Source organism: Electrona antarctica (assembly GCF_951216825.1).
Source record: "Electrona antarctica genome assembly, chromosome: 9".
Taxonomy (NCBI): domain Eukaryota; kingdom Metazoa; phylum Chordata; class Actinopteri; order Myctophiformes; family Myctophidae; genus Electrona; species Electrona antarctica.
The window spans coordinates 37,213,802-37,236,298 of record NC_136790.1 but is presented as its reverse complement, the minus strand read 5'-3'; the positions used below and the strand labels follow the sequence as shown (position 1 = coordinate 37,236,298).

General features: G+C 42.5%; 1 protein-coding gene across 1 annotated transcript; it reads left to right on the top strand.

The window, feature by feature from the left end:
- Positions 1 to 1,599: 1,599 nt before the first annotated feature.
- bin2b (bridging integrator 2b) lies at positions 1,600 to 21,841 on the top strand. The gene is made up of 14 exons (XM_079509857.1): positions 1,600 to 1,884; positions 3,813 to 3,893; positions 5,552 to 5,606; positions 7,491 to 7,585; positions 7,880 to 7,975; positions 8,823 to 8,930; positions 12,701 to 12,786; positions 13,645 to 13,720; positions 14,208 to 14,293; positions 14,618 to 14,844; positions 16,637 to 16,856; positions 17,488 to 17,719; positions 17,888 to 17,980; positions 21,405 to 21,841. Exons 1-14 carry the CDS (start codon positions 1,777 to 1,779, stop codon positions 21,513 to 21,515), a joined length of 1,674 nt encoding a protein of 557 aa, XP_079365983.1. The 5' UTR covers positions 1,600 to 1,776; the 3' UTR covers positions 21,516 to 21,841.
- Positions 21,842 to 22,497: the final 656 nt, after the last annotated feature.

Here is a 22,497-nt window from a genome sequence, read left to right as displayed (position 1 = left end):
AACCCCCGGGCAAACCAAGGATGAGATGGAGGGATTACTCACTTGACTCACTTGCCTTGGAACGCCTCAGGATCCCCCTGGAGGAAGTTACTAATGTTGCTCTGGAGAGGGAAATCTGGAGCTCTCAGGTGGAGCTGTTGCTCCTGCGACCCGACTACGGATAAACGGTTGAAGATGGATGGATGGATGTTTCAGTAGTCTCTGTGGTGTCAAGTGTGTGCCTACTACTCTACACCTATACTTCTGATTGGCTTGTCTGGAAGTGTCAAAGTTGAACTTGTTCAGCTTTGACGATTTTCTTTCTCCCAATTTAGTCATTATGCCAATTAATTCCACCCCTCACATTCCTGTGTTGCCACTGCTGTCGTACCCTACAGGCTCACCTGCCAGCTGCATACTGGGAGGGTAGCAGTTAAGACAAGTCCCTATGGACTTTTTGAGTTTTCCTTTTAGCTCAAATATCTGAATGTATATACCTCGTACAATCAATCAATCAATCAATCAATCAATCAATCTTTATATTATAAAGATTGATTATATATAATAATTAACCTTATTAGGGCCAGGGGCCTTCAATGTTTTTCAGCCCTTAACTGGGAGAAAGAGGAAGCAGGGATCCCCACAACATAGCCTATGAAGTTACACACAAATGTACACATTATCGTAAATTAATGTCAGATTCACACTGTTTTTCAGACATTTAACCCTTATATCCTCAATACTTAATACATGCCCTATATACATAGCCCTATACCAAATCTCTTAGATATACAAGCTCATGTGTAGATCGGAGCATCCCAGAATAGGGATGCTAGGGTTCAAGACAAGTGGTTAATGTAAAAATAAAAATAAAATACAAATACAAATGGTTCCTATCTATCACACAAAACTCTGAGAACCCCTAGGGGTCCCGGACCGGACCGGGAGTCACACGGCCGCACCTATCCTGTGACACATCACAAACGTAATTTAGCGACTATCTAGTCATTATCATTGTAATTATTAGGCAACACTGCTCTCTGACAAGCTGTAACACGAACAGAATTTTGCTGAGCGCTGCTTATGACACTACTGGCATTCCACACAATGTTGTGTGTGCGTGCACGAGTTTCAATCATGTTTTGACAGCGTCGCTGTTTATTCATGGTTACTCCATGACAGTGGTTCTCAAAGTGGGGTCCTTTACCCCCCTGCAGGAGCCACCCGTCCCCAACTTGGGGACGGGTGGCTCCTGCAGGGGGCCCCCAGCTAAATTAGTTCGGTATAAAATCTAGTCCATTCCACCAGTTTAACCCCTTGGTTATTTGAAAATTGCCGATCTACAATAACAATGTGTGTCGCGATGCGTTTTAAGCATGATCTGCTATATTTTACAAATGTACAATAAAAAAACAATAAATAATAAATGTAATGGTATATTTAAAAATATATTTTAATAAAATATTTTCAGATGGGGGTCGGCAGCCGAATTATAAATTCGTTAATTTGGGCAGTCCATGATGATCCATGCATGACATGAAAACGTTTGAGAACCACAGTCTTCCACACTGCTCTACTTATAGGAGCTTTTATTTTGAATGTTCCGTGTGTGTTCGCGCATGAGTGCGCGCGTGCACGTGTGTCATCGCTCCAGTGGCTCCACCCTCCCTCCCCTGCCCTGTCCGCCTTGTGAGTTCAATTGAACCGAATTGAATCAAACAGCAGCGAATCCTTTTGACAAGAAGGAGCAGAGATCAGAAGAAAGAAAGAACAATACGCTGGAAACAAAGTAACGACATGGCATCAGAGAACAACAACAGCAGGACCTCGGGGCAGAACCTCCAGCAGGGAGCAGGGGTCTTCGCCAAACGCTTCCAGAAATCACTGAATCGAGCCCAGGAGAAAGTAGGTTTAAGTACTTCAGTTTACATTTAAAGAGTCTCAAACTCCGAAAATAACGGATCTACAAGCCCTACATGGGTCGCTATTTTCGACAGGCGAAAACTGCCATCATTATGATGACAACACAAACAACAGGCTTTAACACCGTTATACGCCTCTAGGATAATTAGGGGATGTTTGTGTTGTACTAAACTTCTGGGAACTCAGATTAGTGTTGTACTGTTTTGCATTGGCATTTGGCACAGCACACCCTAACCTTGGATCAAGACTATTTTACTTTTGCATGCATATACGGCTTACGAAAGTAAAAGTCAGATTCGATAAAATATGTAGGCCTAGTCTAAACATGCCCTTGCTTTGTTGTGTGTTTTTAAACATTGTTACATCTTTATGGATTACACTTTTTTTTTACTTGTGTTTTGTGACTAGATCAGTGTTCTCACTCACCACCAGACAGACACCAAATGTCTGTCTGTCTGTCTGTCCCCACACACACACACACACACACACACACACACACACACACACACACACACACACACACACAGTATAATAACATTGTGTTTTCTGTTTTTCCAGTTTTTCTCTGACTATACAGTGCACAATATAACACATGTTGCAACTTCCTGAGTTTGCATTTGACTTCCCGTCATCATAGCTGCACCTCCTGCAGTCTGATTGTGGTTTACTGGTCTGTAGGGTTGCCAAGGTAACATATTTCTATCATGGAGTCAGTCATCAACATGATAATGTCAGCTTGACCAAACCTGGCTGAAGAAAATCCACTAGAATCATGTCCACTAGAATCATGGAACAGTTTTCATTTCAAGGAGGACACCCCCCAGTGTGACACATAGATAGACCATGGACGCCCATTTGACACAGCTTTCATATATTGGACCCCAATATAATAAATGTTTGTATTGTAATTGATTGATTGAATACTTTAACATTTTGCAAAAAGTGCAGTGGTATGATTATAAAAGCATGACATAAAAAGCCCTGAGGGCTTGTTGTTTCCATTGTGGTCCTATGTATTTAATTCATCAAGACTTTTAAAGACCTACAATAACATACAAGATAAGGAACACTAGGAGCAATAAAAGTATATGTGGGGGTCTGTCTGTCTTGTCTGTCTGTCTTCTTCTGTACTGTATGGAGATAACATCTACTCTACTGTTGCATTTACGTAGTAAAGGGGGACCCGTTTAGCCGTTTGTATTCTTCTACCAAACCGCTCTGTTTGCACAAATCTACCCATACACAAATTGTAATGCATGCTATAGGAAGTACAACGCACTACATTGCATCCATGCAACTGGTATGTCCTATTTACTGTACGTACACTTCGTACTTTTATGAAAATACATTATTGCGCAATACCTACTTTTTTGAATTTGTCAAGCTTCTAGTACATTATCATTCTATCATCATTCTAGTAATTATGGTGAAGATTTACTAGCAGTCATCGACTGTATCTACTGGGACCCCCCTCAAGGATCCCCGGGGGGTCCCTGGACCCCATGTTGAGAACCACTGTTAAGTGTTTGTTTGTTTGCCATCTCTTCAGGCTTATAGAACATACCATATAAACCATTACTTCTCAAACACTAGTAGGCAGCCTATGTAAAGGACACAGGTCTTGTGCCAGGGACCCCCATAAGAGAAGATTTGTCAAAAATTGCTTTGAAAATAGCAGATCTACAAGCTCACAGCGTGTTGCGATGCATTGTGAGCTGGCAGATCTGCTGTTTTCAAATAGCTGAAGTATAAAATAGGATTAAAGTGTTTAAACCTCTTTATGCTGAGGAGGGACGCCCTGGAACCTCCTTCAAGTACCCCTGGACCTCCACTTCAATAAACCATCAATCCTGTTATACACACACATATACGTACGTGACTTCTCATAGCTGACATTCTCTCTCATACAGGTCCTCCAAAAACTGGGAAAAACCATGGAAACCAAGGATGAACAATTTGAACAGTGTTTCCTCAACCTCAACAAACAGCAGGTATCTGTACTAAAATATGACAGCCTTTCTTCATGTAGCATTCCATCACTACAGTGAAATCCTGTGATGCACAGTGAAAAAGTGCGTTCAATTACAATGTAGTGTAGGCATTTAGCAGACAGAGGCCCCCTTTCCACCAAAATAACTTTGGTTCTAGAATGGTTCTGTTCTAGATTCTTGGAACCTTTGGTGCTTTCAGGGAACCATTTTTGGGTTTAAGTTCCGAACCAACTTTTGGGGTTCTGAACGAATTCATCTTCGGTGGAAACACTCTGAACTGGTTCAATATTATTGAACCAGTTCGGAAAAGGGGCCTCAGATCCCGAGAAGTGTGAGTAAGCAGAAATTCTATCTAGGCAAACAAGAGGTAAATACTAAATAATCACTCAAGTAGAGTGCAGAGAGAACAATGTCGCACCTCAAAGAACAGTGAGTGAACCTAGCATCTGTGTAAACAACATACTGTCTAAACCAAATGGACCCATTTGGTTACATCTTTGTGCACTATCAAGAGTTACACATGGATAAATAAACAATGAGGGTTTTATAGTGTAAGGTCTAGGCCGGCAACTTTGAAACATTTTTATTACTTTTATCAGGCCATGGACCCACATTTCAAATGATTCTGATATGAAAAGAAGGGTTTAAATTGAATTGTCTAAAGTCATACATTGTGAATAAGCAATAGATTCATAGCAGTGATGCTAAAACATTCTTAGAATTGTCACTCTTATATGATTAGAATTAATAAATACATTTGGAACCCCCTCAAGGACCCCTGGGAGTCCCTGGAAACCACTGGTCCCGGTTCAAGAGTATTCATGAACAGTCAAAGTTATCAGCAACTGTTTTGTTACCAGGATTCAAATTGAAGTCACATTGTGTTAAAAAGCTCTTATCTGCCTGGCCCTGGCCTCATTCACCCTCAGAAAAACAGAACCCTTCTCAAACAAGTTTAGTCTGACACTGTTATTCGGTTTTAGAGGTCAAGCTGCAAGCTCAGCGAATCCATGTAGCTCTGACAAACTGGATATGTTGTTGTTTTCATAAGACACTTCTCAATCAGTTTTCTTATGTCTTTTGTACATAATTCCGTTCTGTTCATTTATACTCCATCGTATGAAGGTGTCACTTGCTGAAATGACAATAGCGAGTTTAAAGTAGACTTTACTGTAATGGTGTTTGGTGTCCTTTTACTCTGGTTCCATCTCATTTGACGTTACTAGTAACAATCCCTTAATCTTACATTAACACTATAAGGCTGTGTCCACTGAGTTGTTGTTTGTTTCTCCCCCTGAGCGTACGTTTGAAATAGTTTTCAATGAGAGCACAGTGTATTTACACCATGCTAGCATGGTGAGGCACTTGTGTCTATTCTGTCCGTTCACATCTGGTGTTTTCTATCTTGTCACCAAGAGTTGAAATATTTTCAACTCTGGGCGTTCAGACGAAAGCACAAAAAAACACTTTGTTGGACACATGGCATAAGGATTTTACAGTGTACTTGCCAGTTGTTAATGTAATGTCAAATGAGATGGAAGGGACCAGAGTAAAAAGAAGAACAAGGCGACACACTGATGTTAACTATTTATCCTATTTATCTTACAGTAACTCTTGTTATTTAGTCTAAACCTAGTTCTCCATACTTCCCCACACAGGTCGATGGAAGCAAGTTATACAAAGACGTCAGAGCCTACTTTAATGCAGTGAAAGGTATGTTCACACAACTCACTACTTTACTAGGTACGCTAGGTGGGTTCACACAACTCACTACTTACTGTAGTCAAATGTATTCTCAACTCACTACTTACTGTACGTTATCATCTCAACTCACTACTTAACAGTTTTTATGCCGTGATTAAACAATCGTGTTCCAGATCTCCCTGCCGTGTTTTCACTAACCTTTGAGGAGCCACTGCGCTGACCACCGAGTTGCTTGTCATGAAAATCCACTTTAAAACGGTGTAATCGCTTGTTGTAGTGTTCAAAAATATTCCAAAGTGGCGATCACAACAGAGCGGAGGAAGAAAGCGCCCACACCACACACAGCACAGCCGCCGTTGTAATGCATTGCCCTCAATTTCCCATAACCCTTTGCACGCCAGAGCGATGGACCTTTTTGCGATGACGTCATCAAAACGCGTCACCTATCCCACTGTCCTGCGGAAAGCCTGTATGACTTAAAACGTATAAAAAATGCGGATTAAACAATGAAAACATAACTCGGGTAACTCACAAACAGGAGGGAAAGAGTTCTACAGTCAATTAACTTGTGTAACTTGTGTTCAGGAGTCAAAGTGTTAATCAAAGGTAGGTTCTCAATATCTTGACTCCACTGACGATGTTCTAAAAGAAAACACACACTTACAGATGGATTAGTGGAAGAAACTGATATAGCCTATTTGTATACTATATGTATTTTGTAGAATTCAAAATGTTTATATTTTGTATTTTTTGTAAACTTGGAAAAGCTTTGAAAATGTTCACCTAGAATGACTAGCCCAAAAGGGGGATGTCAGCTTGAAACTGGTTTTAAAAGTTCAAACGGTTACACATTTATTCTCTGCTGTATAACGCTAAAAACAACACAGAGTTTTCTGATAAGTGACAAATCCTCTCTTGCGGGCTGCTCAGGAGTGAAAGTGAAGAAGGAAGTGGCTTGTGTCTAATTTTAGAAGATGTGCTGTCTTTTGCATTTCTGGCTGACATGAGACATAGATGGATGAGAGGTGAATTTATATAAACATACTGTAGAATCAAAATGGCAGACAGGAGGTTGGGCTAGCATGATATCAGTACCATAATCCTGACCTGGCTCACAAGCTATTTGTTTGATATGGCTACAGTTTGATATGGCTGCATTAAGCCACAGACCTCCATTTGATATTAGTTGTATCTCTGGGACCCCAATCTATACTGCAAAATTAAATCCACAGTGTTCTTTTAACTAAGAGACTTTACCCTTAGACTAGAGGCCCATTTGGTTCCTATAAACTATCAATCGTTTAGCTGCGGACACCCTGGACCCCCCCTTACTTAAAGATTGTTGACATTGTTTGACAGTTTTTTTGGGTTAAATGAATCACAATAATGTTGATTGCCAGGGACTCTGGGAGGAAGGTGCATTATGCTGAACTAGGTCGTTACCCATTGGGAACATCATGTACCCCCACCCCGCCCCCCCCGTTATGTTGTACATGCTGTCATAGTACCGTTGTACCTGTTGTCAGAGTACTTTGTCCAGTATCACAGAACAGGCAGATGCACAGATATTTCTGCACAACCACTGCTCCCGCACATCACTCCCTCGTGTGTTCGGCAATGCACACACAGTTTGCAGACGATCAGTTGGACGGTTCTCAAGATATGTGGGGGACAGACAAACATTTGGGTTATTTACAGTTATTGTCACACACAATCTAAACATAAGCAACAAAGGTTAGCATTATGCATAAATCTCTAGAAACTATATAAAATGTACACTACGCAATATCATAAATCATATTGATGATCGTGATATTGATGATCAAATAATGCTGATCTACTGTAGGTTACTGATTAAAGTCTAATCATTTAATATTTTGTCTTTTTCCCCAGCAATGCATGAATCATCTAAACGTCTGTCACAGACATTGAAAGATGTCTACGAATCTGACTGGAATGGAGGAGAAGACCTGTCTGTCATCATGGAGGTGCGTGCACGTTTGTGCATATGCGTGCACGTGTGTGCATGTGTATTTGGTGAAAATCAATGCCAGATTTTTGGATATGATGCTGATCCACATTTTTGTAGAGATCTAGACATTGACTACAAAATATGGGTCATATTTTGACCCATATTTTGTCAAATGGTACAACATTTTCTAATCAATTCAAAGGAGGTGTAAGTGATATCTTTTGATTAAACTAAGTGTATAACGGTTTCACTAAGAATAGAGGGTGTGTGTGTTTTTAAAGTGATGCTAACTGGTAATGTCTACTTGCAGAGTGAGGACTTGTTATGGAACGATTATGAGGAGAAACTAACTGACCAGATTGTTCGCACCATGGAGAACTACACAAGTCAGTTCCCAGAAGTTAAGGTAGCGTGATCATTTCATTTTTCTGTCCAACAAATTCTGAAGTGTATGTTTTAGAATATAATAGATTTAGACTGGATACAACAATGATGACACAATAAAACACCTTAATGATTTCGTGCTTTGCCAAGACACTGTCCAATCCTACATATTAAAGCAACTGTAACTAGGTGAGGGAGGTCTGTCAAGCTTTCGGTACAAGAGAAAACACCGAAGCAGTGTGCATATTCTCGCTATCGGTAGTATCGGCCAGAAACCTTGTACCTCCATATTTCATCTTTTTATGTTATTTGTAGTGCCATATTTTAAATTGACGGTGCCGTGCAAAAAGTTGCCAAATATAGCCAAGTTACGAGCTTGTAGATTGCCTATTTTAACTCATTCCGAAATATCTTCCTGAAAAGTAACTTTTTTGAGATGCAAGGTTGAGGCCCGACAGCAAAGATATGCAATGTGCTAGTAGTCTGACATCAGATACTCTCAAAGTTTAGAGGGTGGGTGTGTTGTGTTTTTCCCTTTTTTTTCCAAAGTCAAACACACAAGAGGAGAAATGTTGGATATGGATTAAACAGTGTGGAAGACCTCACTCACAGCTTAATCCATCCAAGATCAACAAAAACTCTCTCTCTCTTTCTCTCTCTTTCCACACAGTGCATACGTGGCAGTGTGCACTCGCTAAAACCAAACAATGCTTTCCGCTTACCATGCTCTGTTCCTGACACATTGGCACTGGAAAAAAACACACACGCGCGCACACACACACACACACACACACACACACACACACACACACACTGACAGAGACAAATTGTCATTTGCACCTTATTAAGGATTGAGCCCTGTTTTTCAGGAGCGTGTGGCCAAACGTGGTCGCAAGCTAGTGGACTACGATTCAGCCCGTCATCACTTGGAGGCGCTGCAGAGTGCCAAGAAAAAAGATGACGCCAAAACAGTCAAGGTATTCAGTTACTCTCTACAAAACAACATTAACTTAGTAAATGAAGGATATAAAGTACCGGTATATTGAGTGCAGGGGTTGGAGCTGTTCTCCCTGCTCTTCCATTGAAACATATCCGGCCCGCTACCTTACCCCTTATCCCTAAACCTTTATGCAATTGTTTTTCCCCATTTTGAAAAAAAGTTAAAATAGTTAAAATAGCTGATCTACAAGCTCACAATGTGTCAATGTAGATCGGCTAGTTGAACTATCTTAAAATTCTTTTCAAAATAGTACAACATGGCTAATACGTTTAGGAATAAGGGGTAAGGGGGCGTGCAAGATAGGGCCCTGTGTGTATGAAGTTAATTGAAAAAGACAGCACACTAGATTTAACAGACAGCACACTAGATTTAACAAAGATGCACTGCCGTTTTTATTGTAGTTCGGACATCATTGCAATCACCTCTCTTTCAGTGAGTGCTCACTGAGTCCTCACCGAGTGCAGCCAGTGAGTACAGTAGCCTTGGGAACCAACAGTTCCAGAGCTATGTGGCCCATAGGTCAGGAGCCTATCTCCTGTTTCTGTAGAAGCAGCTTGATATACAATTACAGTACTGTACATTCCCCTGGACATGACACTAGTATGTCACATGATGTACTGTACCAGTTCACCCCCTGGACATCATGTTAGTATGATTTACAAATACAAGCTTTGTTTGCAGACCTGAAACCCATTTGTACTTTTTCAAGATTCAAGATTTTTTAAATCTTGATTTGATTTATTTATTGTTTGGGGGAGAGGTGTGTACTTTAATGCTTGATTATTATTTTTATCTTTTTATTATTATTATTATTATTATTATTATTAGTAGTAGTATTAGTGTTAGTATTTTGTAAGAAGTTTCAGTGCAGATGCTACTGGTCTTAGATGTAGTGTTTTGAGTGGTTTGGAGAGCCTCTATGTTGTTGATGTTGTGTATTGTTGTGTGTTGACATGTTTGATGTATTGTTTTGTCTATGTACTGGATTCATTGTGTTGTGCCCGAGGACCCCCTCTAAAACGAGATGATGCATCTCAAGGGGCTATCCTTGAAATACATTTCAATATACAGTACTGTATATACACCTCCTGGACATGACGCTAGTAGGCTACTGTATGCCACATCATGTAGTTAAGTACTGTACACCCCCTGGGCCCCTGGACATGACGCTTGTAATTGTGTCAAGCAGGGAGGCATTTGGTACGATTTGTTGTCTGGTATGAATCGGCTAGGGATTAAACCCTGACCTGACCTGACCTCCCAATCTGAGTCAGGCCACTGAGTCAGTCAGGCCACTGAGCTGGTGTTGATGCTTATCTTTGATAAAACTTTGACTGGTGTGTGTGTGTGTGGTGCTTGTTTGGGTGCCCTGCGTCGAACCCGTTCTCCATTGAGAGATCTGAACCAGATTTTGGTTGTAAAAGTCTATATTAATGCTTTAGAGTAGACTTTAGAGCAGGGGTTTTCCGCTCATTGTGAGCCAGGGACCACCATCCTGACTAAGAAGTAAACCCGGGACCACTGTTCTGTTGGGTGGGGATCTGGGTTAAGATTGGGTTTTTTCTTGAGTTGCACAGAGTTCTGTCGATTCTTGCCGATTGTGTTGGACACTATTAGCCAAGCTGTAAGTTCTGTGAATTCTGCCTGATGACTCATCCAGAACTTCACAAGGGACTGTGATATGTGGATCTTAATGAGCTGATGAAGTTCAGCTTGAAGTACTTTGGGAATTGAAGCACAAGCATCCTCTTTAATGTATTAAATGCTACTGTTCTCATAGCACACAAATACCAACAGCTGTGGTCTCTGTTTCTCCAAAAACAGACCAGACCACATTGAATACCTCCAAGGACCACCAGTGCTTCATGGACCACCAGCTGAAAACTATATGCATACATATGGAGCCGTAGCGTGCAACTTTCCCCCCTCCCTTTTATGTAATATACTGTAACAAAAATCACTTCATCACAGCAAGACAAATGAAAACAAACTCATTGTGAGAGCTCAGTCTGATCCTGCAGTGAAGGAAGTGGTCTCTTCCAGGACAGCTGACACACCTTAACCACTTTAACCTCACTATTTGGGGTGTTTTACACAGGTGACAATTCTTAAAAATAGCCCGGGCCCCATATGCTTGAATACAGACCCACTTTCCAAAAATGTGCTGATGTTTTTTTCTTTTTTTAAGCTTACCCATTAAAACCCAGGCGGTTTTGTGCACTCTGCATGTCTCTAAAGCAGGGGGTTTCACTCCTTTTTGATTGTTCCCAAAGGTCAGACTCTGCACCTTACGAAACCCTTGGTGTGCGTTTCCGTTCCTGCTACAGTATATTACATGCCATACAGGTAAAAGGTTTCAGTTCCACATTAGAGCAGCAAGACAAGATGGGGGAAAATAGCTATATTATTCATAGTAAATAACACCAGTAAGATGCCCTGAGGGCACGCATCCGTCTGGGTGACAGCAGACTGCTGAGCGAGCGCTTTGGCATGGGCGCTCCATGTATGGAGCGTGTGTTGAGTGTACAGGGTTTGATGAGGTCAGATCAACATATGGAATGTCAGTACAGGTCACCTCCACATATGGAGATCTAAGGGTGGCAGCGGGGGAGGTGTCTTGAGTGTACAGGGTTTGATGAGGTCTGGCCATATATGGAGCGTGTCTTGAGTGTACAGGGTTTGATGAGGTCAGATCAACATATGGAATGTCAAAACAGGTCAGATCATATATGGAGATATAAGGGTGGCAGTGGGGGCAGTGTCTTGAGTGTACAGGGTTCTATGACGGCCCAGGTATGGCCGGGCCTTAACCGCCACCAGGGGGCGCCAAAAGTCCCAGACCGCCACCATATATCTTTTATTTTATTTTATTTTATATATATATGTTAAAAAACACGAAAAACACGTCCTTGGCGCTCCAGGACATCATGAAAAAGAAGTTAAATAAGTCCTTGGCGACCATTGAGTTAATTTTCGGGCCTGTTGAGAACCCTAGTTATCGCCGGCTGCCGTGCACGGCTGCACTAATAACTTTGTGGTGGGACCGTCTAGAGTTTGAATGACAGGTATCAGTCAAAAGGGAGACATGGGGAAAGGACAGGTGGGGACGGGTCAACAATTATCGTGACATATGGAGACGGCCATATATGGAGCGTGTCTCGAGGAATGACGGACTAACAACCATACAGTATATGGTGGTGTGACGTGTCACAAGGCGTGACGGATTGACGGCCATATAGAGGGTATGCGCACTTGACAAAGTTAGTTTAATGTCGTTTAACGTCGTTTAATACAATCAGGACTTTTCTGTTTGGCTGTATGGGCTATCAAGACCAGCAAAGTAGTTTTTTGCCACTCAGTAGGCGTTCCCGCATAACTTTGGTGTATGATGATGATGTCATGCGCATACCCTCTATATGGTCACGTGACGGAGTCACTGACAGGTTTCGCAGGTTTTCATAGTGATCTGCGACCTACAGTTGCAAAAACTTTAATAAATAGGTATTGACTTGATTTTGTTAGGTGTTGTGCGCATCTGGATGGATGGATGGATAGATTTCTAAATCTACAATGATGATGGACAATGAACTCCGAAATGAAGTTTATTATAATTGTGGCAGATGCATAAAATATGAGGGCGACTCTTTAGTGTGTATTTTATTCATCCAATATAACAGTAAAAGTCAGTCATTAGGGATTTATTTGTCCCATCAAAATGGACTAACACGTCAGAAATCTTCCCACCAGGCGGAGGAGGAGTTCAATACAACCCAGAATGTCTTTGAAGAAATCAACAATGAGCTGAGAGAGGAGCTGCCGGTTCTTTATCAGAGGTAGAACTTCACTCCTTCTGTTAGAAGCATCACATCTAGCTCAGGTGGCACAGTGGTAAAGTCCCACCATACCACCTCGGAGGTTCTGGGTTCAAATCCACCGTGGTGTATCCGGCTTTGTCGAGCGTCTACACAAACACAATTGGCTCGTGTTTGGGGGATGGAAGCCGGGCGGGGAGAGTGATATTGGTCATTGAACATACATGCTCCTACGGGATGGGGCGTCACCTGTAGTAGTAGGGGGTGTGGACTGTGGGGCGGGAGGAGTAGAACGAAATGTGTGTGGGGAGGAATCAATTGGCATAACGACTACATTGGCGAGACAAAGGGGAAAAAATAATAAACTAAATTAAAAAAGAATAATCACACCCGTGTGAAGTGAGGGGCGCTCTTATACATCATCTCATTCTAGGCAATATGCGTCTTCACTTTTCTGCCCTCACTTTTTATCCTCAATACGTACTTTGCTCAGCCAATCAATATGGGGTGATCAGCCAATCGAATGAAATGAAATGATGAAATGAAATGATTACTATATTTACCCAGGGTATCTGGGCTAAGCTCAAGAACTTGTTTCCAGCCAGGCCCTGCTCATAGAACATTTCATCGTAGTGGTTCAATGCCTTGTTCAAGGGCATTTCAGCGGTGGTAATTTTAACGTGTCGGACCGCTGATTCGAACTGGCGACCTTCCGGTATCAAGACCACTCCGGTGGCAATCCGTTCGGCCACCGCTGCCATCATCGCTATTATTCACATAAACACACAAAGCTGGGCATAGGAGGGGCTACCGCCCCTCAAAAAGAAGCATCACATCTTCTGTTCTCTACCAGGGACTAATTTGCTGTCCTCTCTGTAGTCGAATAGGTTGCTACGTGACTGTGTTCCAAAACATATCAAATCTGAGAGACGTCTTCTATAAGGAAATGAGTGTGGTAAGATAACATCCTCCTTCACGTTGTTTATGTTACTGGTGTAAATTACTGTATTACATGAGTACACTATTATACCATGTTTGTATAACTAGTTTGAAAAGAGGCTCCTGCACACTGTCTTCACTTATGAACGTTTCAGTTAGTTAAGGTCAGTTAGACTGAAATGTTTTCTGTATCCAATAAAAAAAACTTTTGTAAGTGAAGACAGACTTCTCCTTCTTTTATGTTGAGTTCTTCCTACCATCCTGAGAGGACTCTTTCTATATACGCACCTAAATTGAACCAGTAGTGGTAATACAGCTTGTAGAGAGATTGTGATTGAAATTTCTGTGTATCTGACTCAGCTAAACTGTGTGTGTGTGTGTGTGTGTGTGTGTGTGTGTGTGTGTGTGTGTGTGTGTGTGTGTGTGTGTGTGTGTGTGTGTGTGTGTGTGTGTGTGTGTGTGTGTGTGTGTGTGTGTGTGCGTGTGCGTGTGCACATTTTCAGCTGAACCATGAGTTGTACAACATAATGAAGAAACTGGAGACTCAACACTCAGGGAAGGCTTTCATCATCAAGGGTCTTAATAGCAGGTAATAATTACAGAGAGCGTTTTATGAGTGGAGGAGCACTTTGGAAATCCTGTTCATAGTGCTTGCATGCAACTCTTATTAACACCTGCAACGTGTGTTCAACCAGTGCCGTGCTCGAATTAGAGCGTACAAATTTAACCAAATTCAAGGTTCCATTTGTACACTCTCAGTTAAAATAACACTTGAGTATTTGAATAATTATCCGTGGGCTAATGCATGTCAGACTGAGGGTCGTTGAAATGAAAAAGGTTGAAAATCACTTGCCTTACTGCAGAATGTATGAGTTACACCTTCCATGCTATATGTTTTGGCTTTTTCCCACAGCACCAGCAAGTGCAAAAAGAGGAAGTCCCTGGTCATCTCCAACCCCATCCCTTGCAACACGGCCTTCCCAGCCGACCACATCAGCGTGCATGCGTCCACGGACACGTCTGGACCCTCGGCCCCCCTCTCGCACACTCATCACATCTCAGAGGAGCCGGAACAGCAGAATGTCGACGGCACTACCGAAGTCCCTGCCAAAGACGTCACCACGTCCGATTCAGAGCAAGGTTGTTACAGATTTTAGTTTTTCATTCGTATCTTTAACCCATTTAAACCGGGAAAGCATCTATGCCATTTTATATTTTTGCATTGGCTATTGAAAAATTGCAGCTATACAAGCTTAGCTCACAGCTGCTATTCTTGAACATTTTGGAAAACACCTGTGTGAACTGAGTGGTGCAACTCCCCTCTCCCCCAGCTTCTCTCTCTCTCTCTCTCTCTCTCTCTCTGTAATAGGCCTATCTCACAGCCCCCAGTTGTAGACTTCTTAAATGACCTCTGTTAACATGTAGTGTCTATGGAGTGACGTCACGCTATCACCACTAGCTCCGAAAGGGGGCGTGGAAAGGGGGCGGGGAGATTCTGTGAGATAGGCCTATTAGCAGGCAACAGTGCAACACTATCTCTCTCTCTCTGTTTCTGGACAGAGCACCACTTTTGCCCCTACTGGTACTCTAAACATAGGTTAGGATATAGGTTATAGGTTAGGACAGTGTTTCCCAACCTGTGTGCCGCGGCACTTTACTGTGCCATTTGATGTGTCCAGGTGTGCCGCCTGATTTGACCGAAAATAACACTAACCCTCCCCCGAAAGCAATATTATAGCTACTGGGCTGCAGGCTTCCTATTTTTGCGTCGTTGCGGACGCAACGCGTTGTGAGCTTGTCGATCAGCTATTTTCAGCACGTGGAAATATGCAGGCTGTGAGAACTGAGACCCTTCACAATAAAAGCATGCAGCTTTCACAAGTTGGCCCATAATAAAGACAAGGAAAAGGATTAAGAATTAGGTGGCATTTCACATTGCATATGAGCTATTTTTTCTCCAAAATGTATTTTTTTTAAAGGAATTATGTTTTTATTATTAAATCCCCCAAAGTTTGTTTTATTCAATAAAGTCTGAGGTTCTATATGGCTATGGGCTGTGGTACTGTGGTAATAATAATAATTCAAAAAAGAAAGAACGAAAAAGAACTACAATTGTTCATTTTTTGGAACCATGAACTTTAGTTCAAAATATTGAATGATGAATATATGAATATATATATATATATATATATATATATATATATATATACATACATACATACACATATGTATGTATATGTATATAGATAGGCCTATACACCGTATATCTAGGTGTGCCCTGAGATTTTTAGGCTATGAAAAGTGTGCCCTGGGACAAAAAAGGTTGGGAAACACTGGGTTAGGACATAGTCACATAGGTAGGTTAGGACATTGCTGTTCCTTGGAGTGGTTGCACCACTCAAAAATGAAAGATTTGAGTTAAAAATGTTTGCTTTAAAAATACACTGTATATTCAAAGATTTGCGCCATTTTTCACTATTTCTAAAATAGCAGATCTACAAGCTGCTATATAGGCCTAATTTTAGGCTTGCTTATGTATCAAATATTGACACACATTATAACTAAAGACATTTTCTCTGTGATGTTTTGTCTGTTTTAGTCTTGTAAACGCACAATGCAGTTTAACCCATTACATTTTTTTAAAATTGGGAAAATGTGGCGCAAATCTTTGAATATGTGTTCTTTCGTTTTTAACTCAAATCTTTGCTTCTGGGGGGTCCCTGGAACAACATATTTTCAGATGGGGGTCGGCGGCCAATTACATATAGTTTTTGGGGTCCTTGACATGAAAAACTTTGAGAACCAGTGACATAGAAATGTAGGTTTTTCTGAAAACTGATTTAGAAGGCCTTTGTAGAATCGTCCTCGGGTCTAAATGGGTTAAGTTAGTTTTTAATTAGTATAATCGTTTTCATTTTAATACTTGATTCAGAGGAGCTCAGCTCCGGCGGCGCCGACACACCTAAGAGGCAGTCGGTGTGCGACAGCGAAAGCAGCAACCGGAGCACGGGCAGTCAGAACCCTGAGAACGCAGAGGAGGAGACCACCACCGTCCACTCGGATGACTCCGGGGTGGGGGATCCCAGGTCAGAGGGCACACCTCAGGAAGCCATTGGCCCTTCTGACTCTGAGGAATGCATCGTCCTACCAAGGTTATTATTGTTGTAATGTACTGTAGCCTGGAAACCAGACGAATCTGCCACAGGGAAAAAATCCTCTGGCAAGATTGGTCTGGCACTCCTCAGTTTGAATTACATTTCGCCCCAGAGTTATGGGTGACCATTGACCAATCAGAGCCCACTATTCAAAGTGAGAGTTTTTTGCTGTGATGTTTGAATGCGTTTGTAACCGACTAACCGCCCCTTGGAAATGAATCTTTCCAGACTAATATCTACGCAGTGATATTAGTCTGGCCATGCCAGGCTAGTAGTATTGCAATTATTCATTTATTTTATTTATTTATTTTGCTTAGGCTTTTTGTTTTCAATTTGCGTTTGTCAAGGTGTTTTTTTTTCTTTGTTTTAGTTTAGTTTTTATTAGTTTTAGTGTTAGTTTTTGTTTTTATTGTAATATGGGGTAGACCAAAAAAGGTTCAGGACGATATTTGACCATTTTTGAGCTATAATATTGGAAGCCACCCAAAATATTAAGCTTATGTACAGTATGAACTATTGGACAAAGACTAAAACTTAAAATGACATTTTTTACTTTCTACAAAAATGTTATTTTTTTTGTCAAATTAGTTTTTCGTTATTTTGTTATTTCTTTATGCGTCCTTCACAGCCCGGAGCAGCAGGAGAGCGCTGCTGATCCACCGCCCCAGCAGGCCAAGAGTACTAAGCCTCCGCCGGTTCCTGCTCCACGCCGCTCCGCCGGACCATCAGAACGATGTGTAATCCCTGCTGCTGCTGCTGAGGCCAGCCAGGTGGAGGAGAAGGAAGACACGCCAGCGGAAGACCCGAGGATGAGTAACTGTGACGACTCTCTACAGAAACCGCCCGGCTTCCTTTACACGGTACAATGATAATAATCAGGTTGAACCACTTTCAGCCTGACGAACAACCTATTGTGGGCATGCTGTTATTGCTATTTGTCATAATATGATGCCATTTGTCATTATGAGTGTTGATATTTTCACTTCTAGCTGGACATTGTATTGATGTGAGTTTGTATACACCACCAGGCTGTGGCCCTACAGAGTCAAGCAGCATCAGAAGATGGCCTGTTGCAGTTTGAAGAGGGAGATGTCATCCTTGTGCTTAAAGACACTCATGAGGTTGGTGTGTTCAACGTGTATAGTAACACTATTCATATGTTCAATTGTAATGACCGGGAATCGAACCTGGGTCTTCTTCTTTATTTCAAACTGGCCAAAGTAACCCCCCTGCACAAAAGGGAGCAAATTAGACCCCGGCAACTACCGCCCTATTTCTATTCTAAGCTCCATCTCGAAAGTGATGGGAAAAAATAGTCTATGAACCGGTTGAAAAGTATCTTACCACAAAACAATTGATTCCAATCTAGCTTCAGCCTCCTCTATTTGAGTGACCACATCAAACACGAGGTGGATGCTGGCAAATGCTGTGGCATGGTCATGCTGGACCTCCAAAAGGCTTTTGGCACCGTGAACCACTCCATACTGGTTAACAAGTACCACAAGACATACGGGACTGCAGCATTGTCACCCTCTACAAGAACAAAGGGGATAGAAGCGACTGTAACAATTATAGAGGTATCTCTCTGCTCAGCATAGTTGGGAAGCTCTTCGCCCGTGTTGTACTGAACGGGCTCCAGAAGCTTGCAGAGAGAATCTACCCAGAGTCGCAGTATGGCTTCAGGTCGGAGCGATCCACGATCGATATGATCTTCTCTCTACGCCAACTGCAAGAGAAATGCAGGGAACAGAGGATGCCTCTGTATGTTGTCTTTGTTGACCTGACCAAGGACTTTGATCTGATAAGTCGTGATGGCCTCTTCAAGATTTTTAACAACATATGATGCCCATCGAAGCTCCTAAAGCTGATCCAGTCTTTCTTCACAGATATGAGAGGCATTATCCAGTTCGATGGAGCTTCCTCTGATGCTTTCAACATCCGCAGTGGTGTGAAGCAGGGCTGTGTCCTTGCTCCAACCCTTTTTGGCATTTACTTTGCTGTAATGCTGCAACATGCTTTTGGACAGTCAACTGATGGCATATACCTCCATACAAGATCAGATGGAAAGCTGTTCAGCATCTCACGCCTGAGGGCGAAGACTAAAGTCAGGAAAGTCCTCATCAGGGACATGCTCTTTGCAGATGACACTGGACTGATAGCCCACTCACAAGAGCAGCTGCAAACGCTCATGGATCAGCTCTAAAATGCATGCACAGACTTCAGACTAAGCATCAGCTTGAAAAAAACAAGGTGTTGAGAACCCCCCTTCAATCACCATATCAGACTACACGCTGGAAGCAGTGCACCTGTTTATCTACCTTGGCTCCACAATCACCGATAACCTCTGCTTAGACCCTGTAATCGATCGGAGGATTGGTCGAGCTGCAACAACTTTTGCTAGGCTAAACCAGAGAGTATGGACCAAAAGTATACTATCGACCCACACCAAGATGGCTGTTTACGGTGCATGCATCATCAGTGTCCTGCTGTATGGGTGTGAGTCTTGGATCACATACTCAACGCATTTCACATGCGAAACCTCAGACGCATCTTTAACATCAAATGGCAAGATCGTGTCACAAATGAGGGAGTCCTCAAACAGGCTCAGATGCCCAGCTTCTACCATGTTACGCCAGCGACGCCGATGGCTCGGCCATGTCCGCCGCATGGCAGACTGGAGGATCCCCAAGGACCTGCTCTATGGACCGCTTGCCACTGGCACCAGGCCGCCCCAACTTGCGGTTCAAAGACGTTTGCAAGCGTGACATGAAATCCATGGGCATAGGAGTGGACAACTGGGAGGATAGTGTGATCGTGCCTGCTGGAGGCAGGAGGTCTGGAATGGAATCCAGAAGAGCGAAGCGGAGCTGAACAAAGCAGCAGAAAGGAGAGCTAGGCGAAAGGCACCTCATTCAGCGTCAACAGGTGACGGCAGCGCATTCAAATGCTATCACTGCCAAAGAGACTGCCACTCACATGTTGGGCTGCTCAGACAAGCAAAGCACTGCTCCCTCAGCACCATCTGATCCTATCCAAGTGCGCTTGTGCCATTATCTCTCAAGACTGAAGGCCGCTACTATAGAGTGATGTTCAACAACAAACCATGTGCAACCCAGATTCGGCACAAACGAGGGACTAAATTATTTTCGCTCCTATGTGGACTGCCCTACCAACAGTCATTAAGACATGTGAATCCCTTGACTCCTTCAAAACCGCTCTCAAAGGGCACCTATGGACGGCTGCAATTCAAAACTGCCCCCCGTAAAATCCGAATCCCCCACCAACCCCTTTTCCCTTCACTGTATATGTTTTTTTCCCTTTTTACCTCTATGATGATTTCTTGTTTTTGGCTATATAGAAGTATATACATTTGTAGTACGTCTCTAAATGTTATGATGAATTGAACATGGTGGACCCTATTGTAAACAAGTGTAATGCTTTATGGTGTCGTCCACAGTTAACAGTTTTGTATTGTGTTGTGCTTGAAATGTACTGTAAATCTCCAATCTGTTAATAAATACTTCAATCAATGTATAAATTCCGCATGGAAAGACATCTTATCCACCAGCCTAAAGGGGGATTCCTCTTAACACTCATCGCCCAGGACGAAGTTCTTTGTCCTTTCTATTAGTAACGCCCGACGCTCAAGACGAAGTCTTGTCCAAAAGACGAAGTTTATTGATATGAGAACGGATCGCATGGCTCCACAGCCTGGGAGCGCCTGTTGGGCAATCCTCGGTGACGCGCAAGAGTGAGACGTCATCGAAAAACTCCCTCCCCTGTTTAGCTGATGAAAACAAATCTTCATTAACTCGCGATCTAAATCAACCCGTCTAATTATGAAAAAAGATCCTGTGTTAGACCGCGGTCCAGTCGCTAGTCGCGATAGATTTATTCTTGTCTCCCGTTGTTGTCGATCGACTCTAGATAGTGGCTATTGTTAGCTGCTACACACACATCAACACGGACCGGAAGTCCGTCCGGAAAAGGGGTCCGTGTTTATAAATCGAATGGGCGCTATAATGTAATGGATTAAATAACCCCGGGCAAATAAAGTGTTAACCGGGGTAGATATTACTTTTGGTCATCCGGCAAAGGCTCTGAGAGACTACTCCTACACATACAAAGACTATTCGTTCAACATGCATACAAAGACTATTCATAAATGATGTTCAACATGCATACTAAGACTAGGGATGTCCCGATCATGTTTTTTTGCTCAGGATCCGATTCGATTTGATTTTCAGTATCTGCCGATACCGATTTTACCCGATCCGATATTTAGATTTTTATATAACATGTTTGTGCCATATCACAATAGTACAATATCCAAAATCACAGACAATATCCAGTTTAATGGATCCATGATATGGATATAATATTGATACTACTAGGGACGGGATCATTTGAAAATGGCGTGATTTGCCCCGATTTCCGATAATGTGATCAGATCGGGACATCCCTAACTAAGACTATTTTAAATGATGTTCAACATGCGACTTAGCCACCATACTAATCAAGCTGTTTTGTTGGTTGGTGTATTAGGAAGGCTTGGTGACGGGGCTCAGGGAGGAGAGCTGGAAGCAGCATAGAGATGTTAAAAACCACTGTGGTGTCCTTATGGAGAAACTCATTCAACCACTGCACCAAGACTGAGGCCACACACACACACACACACACACACACACACACACACACCTCAACCTAGCCACTGCACAAAGACTGAGGGAACAACACACTCCATCCTGCTGTTGGTGACGCACACGGACACAGGACATGACTTCACAACTTGTTGGACAATGGCGATTGAGTCCTGGAACATTTGGATTGTAAGGGCAGTCTGAATTTTTATGGAATGTTTGGTTATATGTGGTATGCAGTATTCTGGTCTTGTTTGCGTCTTTATATGAAACACTGTGAAACAAAAGAATGTTGTTTATTTTTTACTGATTTTCATAATAAAGTTGAAATTTAAACAGGAATGTATAGTGTGTTGTATGATTGGGACAGAGGCTGGTTAACACCTTGAAAGCCCAGGACGTAGACTTCCGTCCTGGAAAATAGTTCCGTCGGATGCCCAGGACGGAGACTTCATAAATCTGTCTTTCATTTTTCAAATAAAATCCACTCTTGCGCTCTTGCGCTTCAGGCCCGTTTAGATCCATCTACTGGCTCATATGAGGACAGCCAGATATCACGTGATCAAAACAACAGCCCCCATAACCCCCCCACCCCACCCCTGTTCTCTGTTGGGGAGGGGGGGTACTCTGTGGTGTTGAGAGAGAGAGAGAGAGAGAGAAATACAAAGTTTGATCGTGCCCGGTCGTGTGAGTCCTGACTTTCTTTGAGGGGAAAAAAAGAATAAGAACCCCCTCTCCCCAAGGAGGCTCCACGTTGACACCACAGCGACCACGCAGGAGTAAGATTACATGGAGGGACTCTCCACACCATGGAGGAAGTGAGCTCGCTGCAGTTTGTATTGTTATTGTATTATTATTATTATAATCAGGAGTCCCCCCACAGACGGAAGAGTCACCACAAAGACAAGGAATTTGCACGATCGTCCAGTCAGTCAAGAAAGAAAAAAGAAAACCGAGGCGCAAAACCACCCTCCCCCAAGTGTGAGTTTGACAAACAA

What these genes read in the sequence shown, in the direction of transcription:
- bin2b (XM_079509857.1), top strand. Translation starts at nt 1,777, where the DNA reads ATGGCATCAGAGAACAACAACAGCAGGACCTCGGGGCAGAACCTCCAG. An exon ending in ATGACGCCAAAACAGTCAAG is followed by an intron (nt 8,931 to 12,700) that starts GTATTCAGTTAC and finishes TCTTCCCACCAG; the next exon opens with GCGGAGGAGGAGTTCAATAC. An exon ending in TGCTTAAAGACACTCATGAG is followed by an intron (nt 17,981 to 21,404) that starts GTTGGTGTGTTC and finishes TTGGTGTATTAG; the next exon opens with GAAGGCTTGGTGACGGGGCT.